Below are 13,277 nucleotides of genomic sequence, written 5' to 3'. Positions count from 1 at the left end.
CGGACAGTGACCCAATGCCTACCGCTTAGATTACCTAATCTAGACGATTTTAGGCGGTTTAGGCGTTTACAACGTAACACATCATAAATATGATATTATAGATAAACTTCATATAAAACTATTTATTAGAAAAATAAAATATTAATTGTAAAAAAAAAATCATTTATTTAATTCATATCAAAGAATATATATGAAGCTAAAATTTATAATTTAAATTTATGTAGTTGGAAATTGAAAAATAAAAATACTAAAATAAAATTTATGCAATTTTAGGCGGGCGAAACAGTTGTCTAAGCGTAACCTGAGAGGTAGACAAAAATATTTATATTTCACATATATGTAAAAAGACTTAAATAAAATTAAAGATTATAAATCCAAATCAAAATGCTGTTAAACAAAAAGTTGTCAAAAGAAAAGCCATCAAATAAATGATAATAAGAAAGAACAGCAATCTGTAGTTTGTTTGGTCCAAAACCAAAACATAACAGTTTGTTTGATTCCATATAATATTAAGCTAATTTGTTCAACATGATTTGACTTTAAAGGAATTCTAGTTTTTCATATGAAATGCATCTGACGTGAACATCTAAATTAAGCACGATATTGAGAAACTAAGAGTCTAAGACACAATCAAAATAATGAACTAATGATAGGTAATGAAAAAAAAAACAGTGATCATATAATAGAACAACATCATTTAGTTGAAATACTAAAAAAAAAAAAATACATACCGTACATACGGTAGCCGTATATGCGTTTGTATAAACGCTGTATAATCATCCAGACTAACCCAAACTGTATTTATTAAATGTATAACCTAAAAACGGTACAGTAGCTCACCGTATAATGTATAGACGCCGCCATATATACGGCCGCCTAGACCGTATTTTAGAACACTAATCAAAATAAAGACTTTTTCAATTTTATTTATTTATTCTGGACTGTTAAATTTAATTTGAAAGTTTATGGAAGAAATGTGAGTTAACAATTAAAAATTGTATTGACTTGTTGGCATTTGACTTGGCAAGAACGCAAAATCAGAGAAGCAAAGGCCAACGGTGGGTTAGAGCACTTCGAATTACAGCCCCACATTATCATATAGTTGACAAAAATAAAATGATTATTAATATTATATCAAATTTTAAAATATCAATCAAATTGCATCTTCTTCTATTTTATACTATTTTTTTTTCAAATTTGGATAAATATTTGCGGTAGGAATGACTCTGCATAAATTCAAAAAAAAAGGAATGACTCTGCATAAGTGCATGGTACTTAATGTAGGTTCAACCAATAAAATATATATGTACTGATTTGAGAATTTAGAAATGGTGTAACCAGTGACCCAAGACTAGCTTAACTTTACTCTAAGGAAACAAAATTAAAACTGAATTTTACATGCACTAATTTTCCAAACAACCTTTTGACTTTCGATTACAGAGGTAAATAAACTGACTAAATATTAAAATTAAGAATTATTAGTAAAATTTTGAATTTTAGAAGAAATTTTGAAAATCAATAAATAGCAGTAACTATTTTAAAAATGTACCGAAAATATTTAAAACAAAAATATAGTAGTTATATGTTATTTGAGAAAAGATGGTTCAAATAATTATTTGCATCATCGTTTATCGTAATCGATGTTAATATGCATCAATTGAAAAAATGATGTTAATTTTGCATCAATTAGTATAAATGATACTAGTATGCCCATTTGGTTTTGCTAACAGAGCAGCTTCGAGCACAACCTATACCTCACAGTTCAAGAGGGCCGGATGAATTTTTATGGAGATGTGGAGATGATGATTTCAGACCAGAGTTCTCAACAACTCATACTTGGAATCAGATAAGGACACATCACCCTGTTATAAGTTGGAGCTCTATTATTTGGTTTGGACAAAGTATTCCTCGTTGCGGATTCATCGCTTGGCTTGCAATGAGAACAGGTTGACAACGGGAGTTCGTATGCGAATTTGGGGACAAGATCAACCGTGTGTTCTTTGCGGCGAAAGAGAGGAGACGCGTGACTACCTATTTTTTGCGTTTCCCTTCTCTTTCAATGTCTGGTCTGACCTTGCAGGTAACCTTCTAAGGCAACCACAAGATCCTGACTGGTCTGCTACTGTCATGGTCTTGATCTCAGGCTCGGGAAGCTACCTCGATGACATTCTGCTCAAGCTCTGTTTTCAGATCACGATTTACACGATATGGCATGAACGTAACAATCGGATTCACAATGGTTACCACTCCACGATGACACAAGTGCTTCGCCGTATTGAAAAGACAGTTCGCAACAGAATTACTTCGCTTGATTACACCAAAAAGCCCCGACTACGGCGACTGATGCAAAGGTGGTTTGAAGCTGGACCTATGCTTCTAAGAAAAAACTGATCGTTTTTTGTCTAGTTTTTTAATCTGCAATTTTTGTCATTAGCTCTGTTTTTTCCTTTTCTCATGTCGTAGAAGTCCATTCATTACCTTTGTAGATATTTGTCTCATTCTTAATCAATCAATTAAACATTTCATTAAAAAAATAAAAATAAATGATACTAGTATTTGCATCAATTTATCAAAATGACGTTAATATTTGCTACGGTAATAATGAGTGGTGTTAAATGTTTATATCAATTATGAATAATTGATGTTAAAATTTGTAAAATCATATTAAATAATTTTTTAATAAACAAATTTATCTAATTTTATTAATTAATATGAAAGCAAACGATCATATTTATTTAGGATAATAGTTTCTTATTAAGTTTTACACTTGTTGACATCATGAACCAAGGTCACTATATATAAGAAAACTATGAAGCCTCTTTTTTTTTCAGTGGAAGCAATGTGAGACGTTGACAAAATAAGTAACCAATTATATCGCTTTTTACAACGGATGCTTAATCTTTAATTAGCATCGGTTGTTTATTGATTTAAATTTTGTATTATTTTCTAAATTGTAAAAGTGATGCAAATGGATCTAGATCTGCATCAATTTTAATGAAATGATGCCACATATATCAATAATAGCATCAATTATTGTAAATGATTTTAAATTATAATTTTTGTATCGATTATAAATAAGTAATTCAAATTAGTGTCATCTTATTCTTTGACACAAATTAATTGATGCAACTGACTTTTTTTTTTACTTGATCAAGTGATAATGCTCTTTGCCATTTCAATTCTTTGGATCTTGTCGTTCCATGAAACACGGTGAATTTAGTTACAAACAGTTTTGCGTTTCCATGAGTAAGAATCAAGCGCATGTAAACTTTACGTAATTTTATTGGTAGAAAACACCATTATATACTACAAGAAAACATATGCTTTTCCTACCAAATTTTCTACCAAAAATTTGATAGGAAAAATTTCCTACCAAATTATTACGAAATATATATTTTGTAGGAAATTCGAAAGATATTTCCTACAAAAATCGTCGTCAGGATTTCGTAGGAAATTTCCTACGAAAATCTTACGAATTATATTGTCGTAGGAAAACTCGTAGGAAATTGGTAGAAAAGTCATGAGAAAAATATTGGTAGGAAATATTTTTTTTCAATTTTCTATGAACATATTCTTGTAGGAAATCTCGTAAGAAATTGGAAGGAAAGTTCTGGAAAAAGGATAGGTAGGAAATTGGTAGAAAAGATTTCATATATAATTAAAATATTATTTATTTCAAATTTTGTATAATTAATTATAATGTGATATAGGTAAAATAATATTAATTAAATTAGATGTGATTTTTTAAAAAATGTATAATATCGTATGTAAAACTTTGTAGTGTTTTTGTTACATGAAATTTTTCTATAAATTAAAATGTTTTCGTTAAACTAACTATATTTTTTCTTATAAATAATTTAAAAATAAATCTAACTATACATGGTAACACAAAACATTTATTTACTGATTTTCTAAGAATTTTCTACGAATTTGGTCGTAGGAAAACGTTGTATTTCTTGTTGTATATTTCATCTAATATAGAAATAACTAGGTATAACACTTTTAATCAAATATTGTCTATGAGATGAGTAAGGGCAAAAGTTGTAGATACTATTAATATTAACTTATTTTTAGTGAATTATATATCTAATTTTTTTAATTTCTGTTAAATAGTTTTAAGTTACGAAGAAGGACACAATTTTAATCATGGTCTAAAAACTTACTATGGAGTTCAAAAACTAACAAACTTATATAGTTAGAAGAAAATAGTATAGTGATTGAAAGATTTATTTCTAAATTGAGATACTAGGTTGATGTCATTTTATTTATATCTAAATAGTAAAAGTATATGATTATTCCAAAAATAACAAGAATTAATGCACGTTTTAGTATAAGATTAGAAAAATAAAAAATATTTAGTACAAAAAGTTAATGAAAAATATTTTTCTTTTACGAAACTCGAAACATAAAAATCATAGAACCTAATGTGTATCCAAATCTTAGTTCTAGTCACATTTGTATATGTGAAGATCAAAAAGATGGAACAAATTAGGTTTTTTGGATGGACAATTTTCATTACATCATTTTTTTTCTATAGATAAAAGTTAATCTTGAAATAATAAAAATTCATAATTTATTTAGAATTTCTGGAAACAATATTGCAACATTTCCCCTTTATAGCACAAATCCAACAAATATGTAGAAAATCTATATGAAAATCAATCCTAAACAAGAAAGAAAAAAATATGGAGAAACACTAAAAGTTCATATCCATTTTATAGTACTACCAATTGTTTTTGTTTTTTTTTGTGTGTGTTAAATCTACCAAACATTTATTGGTAAATAGCATTAATTTTTTCTTAACTTATTCTAGATTTTTTACATTAATTAGCACATTGGGTAATATTTGTTTGCATCTCTTTTTTCTATTTTTTCTCAACTTTTCTTAATTTTCAATATTATCATTAAAATAGTAAAGAGAATTATGTTTTCATTTATCTTATATTATTATTATTTCTTTCTACAAATAATAATTAATTACATATACACTAGTACAATATTGCCATATGTTGCATTTACGTGTCTACTTTACTCGCCTTTAAATAGTGGGCTTTGTGCAACCTAAATAGTTCATACAAACTTGGAAAAACAAAAACAAAAAAAAAGTCTTTACAAAGATTATTAGAATGGCTTTTGCTCAATCTTTCTACAACCAAAGCTCTGTCTTCAGAATCAATGTCATGGTTGTGGACGATGATCATGTTTTCCTTCAAATTTTGGCACGCATGCTTGAAAAGAACAAATACATAGGTAAAATATTATTATCATATATAATATGTTATTGGTTTTTTGTTAGTGATTTCATTGAGATTTTATTTTCTATTATTTTTTAGTATGAAATACAACTTTTGGAGAAACAACTAGCAGATTTAAAAACAAAACTTGTTGAAATTTAACAATTATTCTTCTAAATCATCCGGATTCGTATTCCATTTACATGTGCACATCTACAATTTCAAGGTATTCTTATTTTGATGACCTTGAAACGAACAGTTTGATTGATAAAAATTCTAACCAATATGCCATGTAAAGTTTCTTTTCTTTTTGTCAAACCATACTTTATACTATGTAATTTTTTTAAGAGATTAGTGTTGAAAATAGTAACTTAGTGTTGAATTCAAAATAAATTATTTAATTTGTAGATTGTGTTTGCATACGACATGTAATTTTTCTTAGTTTAAAACTAGCTGATATTCTTCAAATCGAATTTTCTTATAAGTATCAACTAGCCATCACAAGAATTTGTAAACACTTCAATCAAAATGTTGTGATTTTAAAGAATATGTTTTACTAATCTTATGAACTTTTCTCAAAATTTGTGAAATATATTATACTTAAGGTGGAAAACTTATGTTTCGTATATAAGCCCTCCATACGAACTTATGAAAAACCTATCTTTTTTTTCAAAGGTTAAACCAATCAAAAAGTAATAATTCTTAGTACTTGCAATATTTTTTTATATTTTAGTTTATTAATTTTTTTTGGTTAAATGGTTTTAGATCCATCGGTTATGGAGATCACAGTTATAACTGTAGACGATCCAAAGAAAGCATTATCTACTCTAGAAATTCAACGAGACAATATAGATCTCATAATCACAGATTATTACATGCCTGGCATGAACGGTGTACAACTCAAAAAAAAAATCACTGAAAAATTTGGAAATTTACCGGTCTTAGGTAACATTTTTTGTTCTTTACAGCTTAAATCAAATTATGATATATTTTTTGTAATAGTTTAAGATATATTTAACCGTTTGTCTTCTCTTACATTTCTTTTGATATAAAGTTATGTCATCAGACACAAACAAAGAAGAGGAGAGTTTAAGTGGTGGAGCGATGGGTTTCATTACAAAACCCATTAAACCATCTGACTTAACAAAGATTTACCAGTTTGCTTTAACCAGCAAGAGGAACAGTAAGTCAACATTATCAACCGAGCACAACCACAAGGACACAGATGTTATTGTCCCTCAGCAAATCATGTTGCTACCTGAACAAGCTGATGTCTCATCTAAATCGGATTCAAGATCCGTGACCGTGAACAGTACAAATGGAAGTTGAGTTAGTACGGATGGTTCGAGAAAAAATCGAAAAAAGAAAACCTACCGGTGGTCCTAGTGATGATGGTGAGTCTCTAAATTGAATTTTATTACTAACATAAATTACAAATAAAATTAAAATATTATATTTTGATTTCCTATTTCCAATTTAGATATATATATTTTCAACATTTAAAATAGATTTTATTTTATTTTAATATTGAATTTGTGGTATTATTTGGAAGAAAAAACTAGTGATGGTATTTTCTGAACAAAAACTTTTAGTAGTGATAGAATACCATTTATTTTTAATTTTTACTTTTTTTTTTTTTTTATCTTCTTCCTAGGAGAACATGTATTCATTTTAAGAGGGGATTATTGAGTAATTGATAAAAAAAAAAAAAATAATAAATGAATTTTGTCCAAATCAGAGCATAAATGGTGGAAATTGTTTCTTCACTTTTTTTTTTTAATGATATTCTATTAAATTCTCACGTACAATAATAACCCTTTAGTTTAGCAACAAAAAATATAAGTTCATTACGGTAAACATGTGATTAATTGCATGGTGTATTAAAGCCCATTAACGAAGCCCATGTTAAAACAAAACGACATGGCGTTCACTGCCCCACCTGATGAACTGCATGTCGTCTCTCAACAATCAATGTCGAAACTTCTTGAAGTCACCTGAGAAATCTGGTAGTGACGCTCTTGACATACGCTAAAGAAAAGAAAAGAAGAAACCTGAAACTGCAAGAAACTTGCAGAACTTTCTGTCTCTTATCCTCCACTCTCCCATCTTTTCTCCCTATAAATAAGCCAAGGCACACAAGTGTTTGCATCAAAAAAAAGAGAGAAAAGAAATTCATAGAAAGCAAAACAAAACGATGTCTCTAATTCCGAGCTTTTTTGGAGGCCGAAGAACAAACGTGTTCGACCCATTTTCACTAGACGTATGGGATCCATTCGAAGGATTCATGACGCCTGGGTTGACAAACGCACCTGCCAAGGACGTGGCAGCGTTCACAAACGCTAAAGTGGACTGGAGGGAGACACCTGAGGCGCACGTGTTCAAGGCGGACTTGCCGGGGCTTAAGAAGGAAGAGGTGAAGGTGGAGGTTGAAGATGGGAACATACTTCAGATAAGCGGTGAGAGGAGCAGTGAGAATGAAGAGAAGAGTGACAAGTGGCACCGTGTGGAGAGGTCGAGTGGGAAGTTCATTAGGAGGTTTAGATTGCCGGAGAATGCGAAGGTGGAGGAAGTGAAGGCGAGTATGGAGAATGGTGTGTTGTCCGTTACGGTGCCGAAAGTGCCGGAGAGTAAGCCTGAGGTCAAGTCCATTGATATCTCTGGTTAAGAGGAACTTTGAAGTTGGAAAGCTAAAGACAATAATGTGTGATAGTGTAAAATAAATAGTGCGAACTTCCTTTCTGCTTCTTTCTCCTGTAATCACCGATCTCGTTGTATCGATATAAGTAAATCTTAATAAAAGAGTGTTTTGAAATATAGATGCCTCCATTTGATAGTTAAGATCGATCTTAACATGAGTCATTTCTCCTAATCCTAACAAGTTTCAAGAGTAGTGACCTCGGTCTTATCTTATCAGCAGAACACTAAGGAAACCTCCGGGCCTGACTCTGTTGGATTAGGATTGTTGTGGCTGTGAGTCGCCGAGGACGAGGGTTCTAAGCAATGGCATCTGGCTCTCGAGAAATTCCCGTTTGGTCAAGATTCTGTCTGCGGAGCAGTCATGTTCCTGTACATGTTAATGGAATAGGTTTTAGAGATCATTCACTATAGAGATTTAATCGGCTGCGTTTCCAATGAACATTTGTAGTCCACAAAACAAGAGAAGGAAATGAACCTCGCCGGATGAAGCTGACATTAGAGCAAGAAGAGTTACAGTTGCTGTTTGGTAATCTGTCAAAGTCTTGTACGCAGATTCATCAAGTTTATCCTACAAGGTATCAAAAAGATGTAATAAGGATTAAGGAAGGCCAAGATATAATACAGAACAACTAGACGCCAGTGAATGCAAAAAAAGAGGAATATAGGAATGATCGAGAGAGAAGGTTATTGCAAATCTCTCCTTAAGTTGTAATACCTTCAAGTGTGAAATAGCTGCAGCAATGGCTCTACCAGGGGCTTGTAAAGCTTTATTGTGAACCTGTCGACAATTTTCCAGCCATAAGTTGAATTTGGATTTTGAGCACAGAATATAGTTACACGAACGTCGATATGTACCTTAATAAAAAGTAGAGAGACAACTTTAGCAAGAAGTGCAACAGGGTCTGATTCGGTAGAAACTTGAGATATCAAATCCTGCAACCACAGATAACATCATCATTGAAGGGATAAAAAGCAGTGATGACAAATCATAAAGTCATAGAAACAACGACATGGTGTGTCGTACATACCTTACGGTATGAATGTAGGAGTGTCCTTTCCAGTTTTTTGTCAAGCTTTTTCAATACTAATCCACTGCACAATTATAGTAAACATTCAGCTCAAACCCGGTGAAAACAAAACAGACTTGCTTCAGAGATTCCTCAAAAAATAATATTTATAATACCTTTCTTCTGCCAGGTCTCTAAAGGTGATCATGAAAGTGTCTACACGCTGAAACAAATATAATCCCATCAATGGCGCTTAGAATGTATTCACTAGAAGAACCAAAGAGAAACTAACCTTTAAGAGGGTTATTAACTAGGTAGCGGAAAATAGATCAGGCCTAAGTTATAATTAATAAAGATTTTTCTCTAACTCCATAGCTATATGTGGCTATGTGCACAGTGCACATCCATATTCTTGTTAAGATCCCTGACTCCCATTAAAATTCTAACAGGACAGAAACTTTGGGTGTATATCAACATGGTCAGCCACAGGAGGAGAATCACTTTTTCACATGCCAGGCAGTATGTTAACAACTGTAAGGAAAAAAAATCTATCCATTAACGAGGATCTAACCTTTCCTTCCAATGCCTCAACTAATGCAAGAGCCTTTTTCGAAAGTGAACCGTTGAGATTCTTAGCCTGCCCCAAAAGAAAGGAAACATGGGAGAGTCAAACATAGGCTAGCACTATTCACAATAGAAACGTGCAATAATAAAGTACGAAGTTAGATTAGTGATCAAATTTGCATTACAAGGGCCGTTCTCTCAGAGGAATCAAGCAGAACTTGATCTTGCGTTTTGGATTCTCCAACTTCAGTACCATTCTTCAGTTTGTTGTGGATGTCCTGTATTGATAATCGAACTGTGATTAGTTAAATCAGGATGAAGATGGCCTTAGAAACTCCACTTTATTTTTGACCTACCAAGCCATGAAGAAGTGTATCAGCAATTGTAGCTGCTGTTGTTCTCAGCAGATGCCTATGTAAAACAACCTAGGGCCAGAAGAAAAGAAAGTGTTACACACTAGCTTCTTTGAGTAGTACACGTGGCTTGCAAAATGACTGAAAGTACTTACCGAATTCGATTGGTCATCTTCGAAAAGCTCTAAAGCTTTTTCGTACAGCTGCATATTTAAGAAAGACTGCCAAAAGGAAATCCAAGAAAAATAAGGTCACAAGATTCTATCATGCAGGGAGCTAGTGGTGAGTAACAGCTCCAAGATGAGAAACAAAGGGAAGGCATTGGTAAATTTTAGCGAAAGAAGATAAAACTATAGTCGAAGCAGTTAGTTTTAACCTCATCAAGCTTTTTCTGCAGATCATCAATCAAGCGCCTCATTCTATCCGCATTTTCAGAGAAGATTTTCTTTCTTCTCTCCTTTAGTGAATTAATGAGCATAGGTTTCATATGATCAGCTAAATGCTTTAGAATCGAATCTGGGTTCTCCGTACCTGCAAGAAACCCCATAGTTTATGTCACATGGACTCAGAATTAATAGCTACATAATGTTTTTATGCATACATAAGAAAAAGTTCTCAGATGTACCATCATCTTCAAATTCAGGCACAGAGTCGACGATCTTTTTCATCACCCATTCGTCTGGAGGAATGAAGTTATTATTTTCTTGGGCCTTAACCGACTCTTTCTTGCCTCCTGCTTTTGAATCCAACTTCTGTGATGACGATGAATCCCTGCCTTTCTTCTGGTTTCTCTTAGATTTTGGACGGGCATCCTCTTCATCATCTGGAACAGTTTCAACGGTAGCTGCCTTCATGCTGACAGACTTCCCTTTTTTCTTCTTTGACCCTTTCTCCGTATTAGCAGGTATGCTTTCTGTCGACTCTGACGATTTGCTTGAAGGATCTATCAAACTAGCAGTAGAAGCTTGGATGCTAAAAGCTTCTGCCTCTTTCTCAATTTGATCATATATGCCCTAAACATTAGTAGGTCAAACTAAGGCATAGTTCAGATGGAAAAAAACCAAATGGGAAAGGCAACAGCTCGAAAGGAAACTACTAATAATACCCTCCATTTCATAAGTTTACCTTGATAAACCCACTGCTCAGGATATAGGATTCACCCAAGATAAGTGCTTTCTCAGCCTGAAAGGCCAAATAAATCAGCAATTTATTGCAACAGAATGTCGACTAGTTATCAAATTTGATCAAAATCTCACCTTGAGAGCTGATTGGACAGAGGGACAAAGAAGCAACATCTTTTTTGCATCCTGTGAAGTGAATGATGAAGGTAATACAGAGAGGGAATCGATCCTGCACACAGTATCATGGGTTTCTCAGTAACAAAGGATCTAGTGATACAGGCAGCATAACATAAAAGAAAACAAACACCATAGACGGAGGGAATCAGAGTACGAGAAATTTTATCTCACCAACTGTTTTGTTCAATAACATCCTCGGTTGCAGAATCCAGCATCTCAATCATTGAGGAATGAATAAATACAGCAGCTAAAGGTGTACCATCTGGATATCTAGACTATACATGTCATAAACCACAACTTATAATGAGAAAACAGTGAAAGAGGCAACATAATAATCATTCTAGATATCATTTCATAACTCAGATTTTCACTAACTACAAAACAATTACACTAAACTAGCATGATACAATACCTGTAAGAACTGCACAGCTTGAGAAATCCCAAGCTTCTGCATGCTCTCATAGGAGATGTAGGAATTCTGCAGGAAAACAGAAAAAAACAACCATAAATCCGTATTCACCATTTCTTCAAAAAAGAATAATTTACAGAACATGATAAAACTGCAGTCTGATGAAGTTTAGATTTAGTTCTCTTCCACAACCAGCTGATAAATAAACGAACTAAGGACATTTCAGAGAAAATGATGACCGAACCTGTGAAAAAGAAGAGTCTACGCACTCCTTTTGAGCAATTGCAAAAGCCTGCCACCAAAATCAAACAAGTTACTCTAATGAATTGTAACTGAACCATCAAGCATAGAAAAGAGTGCTCTCATGAAATTTTAAAAACTGTCGTTAATTAGTAATCGAGTTGTAAATCCATTAGTGGCAGAAACCCAAAAGATAGGAATGTTATGACATACGCTAGGAGTCCAATGGGTTCCAGCACGTAGTGATCCAAGCATCTCCTCTTCCTTCAACAGTCGGTTAAATATAGACTGGAAAAATGAATTCTCAACAGCAACTCCACTGGCTCCATTCATTTCTTGTACCAACTGTTGCAATGGTGCCCACAATGCCGATAAGTTGGAGGGAACAAAAATACCCCTGGAAGCACCTCGAACCATAGCGGTCACACGTTCTACATAAGCAGGTGTATATAACTGTCCACCTTCTAGCCTTGCTTTCACCTAAAAAAGATTGAAGCATAAAAAAAAAAATACACAAATATAAAAGCTCTCATTCATATAAACACAATCTGGAAAGCTCAAGATGAGAAGCACAATTACCAAAGTTCCAAGTCGAGGCTCCAAAACCGATTGCACCAACTCAGAGCCAACCTGTAACTGACCAGCAAGTTCAGCGACAGCAATTTGGCTGCATTCTTGAAGCCTCTCATTAATTTCTTCTGCAATCGAATCCCAATAATTTTGTGATATTATTTCTCCCTGAACCAACATTAACCCTGGATCATTCAACACCACATCTTGTGCTTGCTTCTCCACATGATACAAATCAACCCCAATCGTATCTGACAGATCAATAACAGAGACACGTCCCAATTTACTAATCTCACGAGTAATTTCATTCCTCAATTGCTCCTGCGACAAATCAAGAAGAACAATTACAAAAAAAAACTTCACCAAATCCTTCGCAGCGTTCAGCAAAAACTAGATCAAACAATTTCACTTCATTTTTTTCGATTCAATTCCTCATGCAACAAGCAGAGTTAACATAGTTTCACTCCATTAACACATAACTCACATCATGATGCCATAAAATTTTGAAAAACCCAGTGTTGATTCTTAAACAGTCTAAATTCACACCGGACTTTGAACAGAATCTATACCTGAGTGATGTATTCTTTTCCGGTGACGGTATGAAGCAGATCGAAGTCTATAACGCCAAGCTCCTGAAGCTTCTGAACCAATTCGACAACATTTCGATCCGATAATCTCACGCTTGACTTCACCTGTTGAGCAAACTCGAACTGACGCTGCAATTCCAACAATTCATCATCCATCTTCTTCGAATTATCACCGGAATTTGAATCTCAGATCAAATTTGATATCGTCGATGCAAAGGATCGTCGGAATTTTTCCGTCAGTTATACTCAGATTCTTTCTCCGGAAGATTTGATTATGTTCAAACGCCGCATTAACTATCTTTCCTCAATTGAGTTTAC

The 13,277-nt window shown here is 33.1% G+C and overlaps 3 protein-coding genes across 5 annotated transcripts; 2 read left to right on the top strand and 1 right to left on the bottom strand.

Moving 5' to 3' along the window:
* The first annotated feature begins 4,935 nt into the window (after positions 1–4,935).
* LOC9313534 (putative two-component response regulator ARR21) lies at positions 4,936–6,968 on the top strand. 3 transcript variants are annotated; one of them, XR_002331751.1, is made up of 4 exons: positions 4,936–5,250; positions 6,000–6,179; positions 6,301–6,628; positions 6,889–6,968. XR_002331751.1 is itself a non-coding variant. In XM_021024403.1 (3 exons), the coding sequence occupies exons 1-3, from the start codon at positions 5,127–5,129 to the stop codon at positions 6,561–6,563; spliced, it is 579 nt and encodes a 192-aa protein (XP_020880062.1). In that variant the 5' UTR covers positions 4,936–5,126; the 3' UTR covers positions 6,564–6,676. The 3 variants fall into 3 exon arrangements, 1 of the variants encoding a protein (XP_020880062.1); XR_002331750.1 differs by having other exon boundaries at positions 6,289–6,628; XM_021024403.1 differs by lacking the exon at positions 6,889–6,968 and having other exon boundaries at positions 6,289–6,676.
* A 368-nt stretch (positions 6,969–7,336) lies between these two features.
* Positions 7,337–8,048, top strand: LOC9311845 (17.4 kDa class I heat shock protein). Its single transcript, XM_002877419.2, has one exon. The coding sequence runs from the start codon at positions 7,429–7,431 to the stop codon at positions 7,897–7,899; it is 471 nt and encodes a 156-aa protein (XP_002877465.1). The 5' UTR covers positions 7,337–7,428; the 3' UTR covers positions 7,900–8,048.
* Positions 7,977–13,231, bottom strand: LOC9313533 (E3 UFM1-protein ligase 1 homolog). The gene is made up of 20 exons (XM_002875730.2): positions 12,942–13,231; positions 12,382–12,693; positions 12,016–12,282; positions 11,807–11,854; positions 11,566–11,631; positions 11,325–11,428; positions 11,112–11,205; positions 10,981–11,037; positions 10,481–10,868; positions 10,232–10,386; positions 10,011–10,076; positions 9,859–9,927; positions 9,688–9,780; positions 9,510–9,575; positions 9,115–9,161; positions 8,960–9,023; positions 8,787–8,864; positions 8,647–8,709; positions 8,407–8,499; positions 7,977–8,298 (listed from the first exon to the last, which is right to left on the bottom strand). The coding sequence occupies exons 1-20, from the start codon at positions 13,113–13,115 to the stop codon at positions 8,188–8,190; spliced, it is 2,415 nt and encodes an 804-aa protein (XP_002875776.1). The 5' UTR covers positions 13,116–13,231; the 3' UTR covers positions 7,977–8,187.
* Positions 13,232–13,277: the final 46 nt, after the last annotated feature.

The sequence above is a fragment of the Arabidopsis lyrata genome, assembly GCF_000004255.2.
Source record: "Arabidopsis lyrata subsp. lyrata unplaced genomic scaffold ARALYscaffold_5, whole genome shotgun sequence".
Lineage (NCBI taxonomy): Eukaryota > Viridiplantae > Streptophyta > Magnoliopsida > Brassicales > Brassicaceae > Arabidopsis > Arabidopsis lyrata.
Note: the sequence above shows the minus strand (reverse complement) of the source record. Positions and strands in the feature narration are given on the sequence as shown.

What these genes read in the sequence shown, in the direction of transcription:
- LOC9311845 (XM_002877419.2), top strand. Translation starts at nt 7,429, where the DNA reads ATGTCTCTAATTCCGAGCTTTTTTGGAGGCCGAAGAACAAACGTGTTC.
- LOC9313534 (XM_021024403.1), top strand. Translation starts at nt 5,127, where the DNA reads ATGGCTTTTGCTCAATCTTTCTACAACCAAAGCTCTGTCTTCAGAATC. An exon ending in TGAAAAGAACAAATACATAG is followed by an intron (nt 5,251 to 5,999) that starts GTAAAATATTAT and finishes AAATGGTTTTAG; the next exon opens with ATCCATCGGTTATGGAGATC. An exon ending in TGGAAATTTACCGGTCTTAG is followed by an intron (nt 6,180 to 6,288) that starts GTAACATTTTTT and finishes TTTGATATAAAG; the next exon opens with TTATGTCATCAGACACAAAC.
- LOC9313533 (XM_002875730.2), bottom strand. Translation starts at nt 13,115, where the DNA reads ATGGATGATGAATTGTTGGAATTGCAGCGTCAGTTCGAGTTTGCTCAA. An exon ending in AGCCTCGACTTGGAACTTTG is followed by an intron (nt 12,283 to 12,381) that starts GTAATTGTGCTT and finishes AATCTTTTTTAG; the next exon opens with GTGAAAGCAAGGCTAGAAGG. An exon ending in AAGCTGTGCAGTTCTTACAG is followed by an intron (nt 11,429 to 11,565) that starts GTATTGTATCAT and finishes TGACATGTATAG; the next exon opens with TCTAGATATCCAGATGGTAC.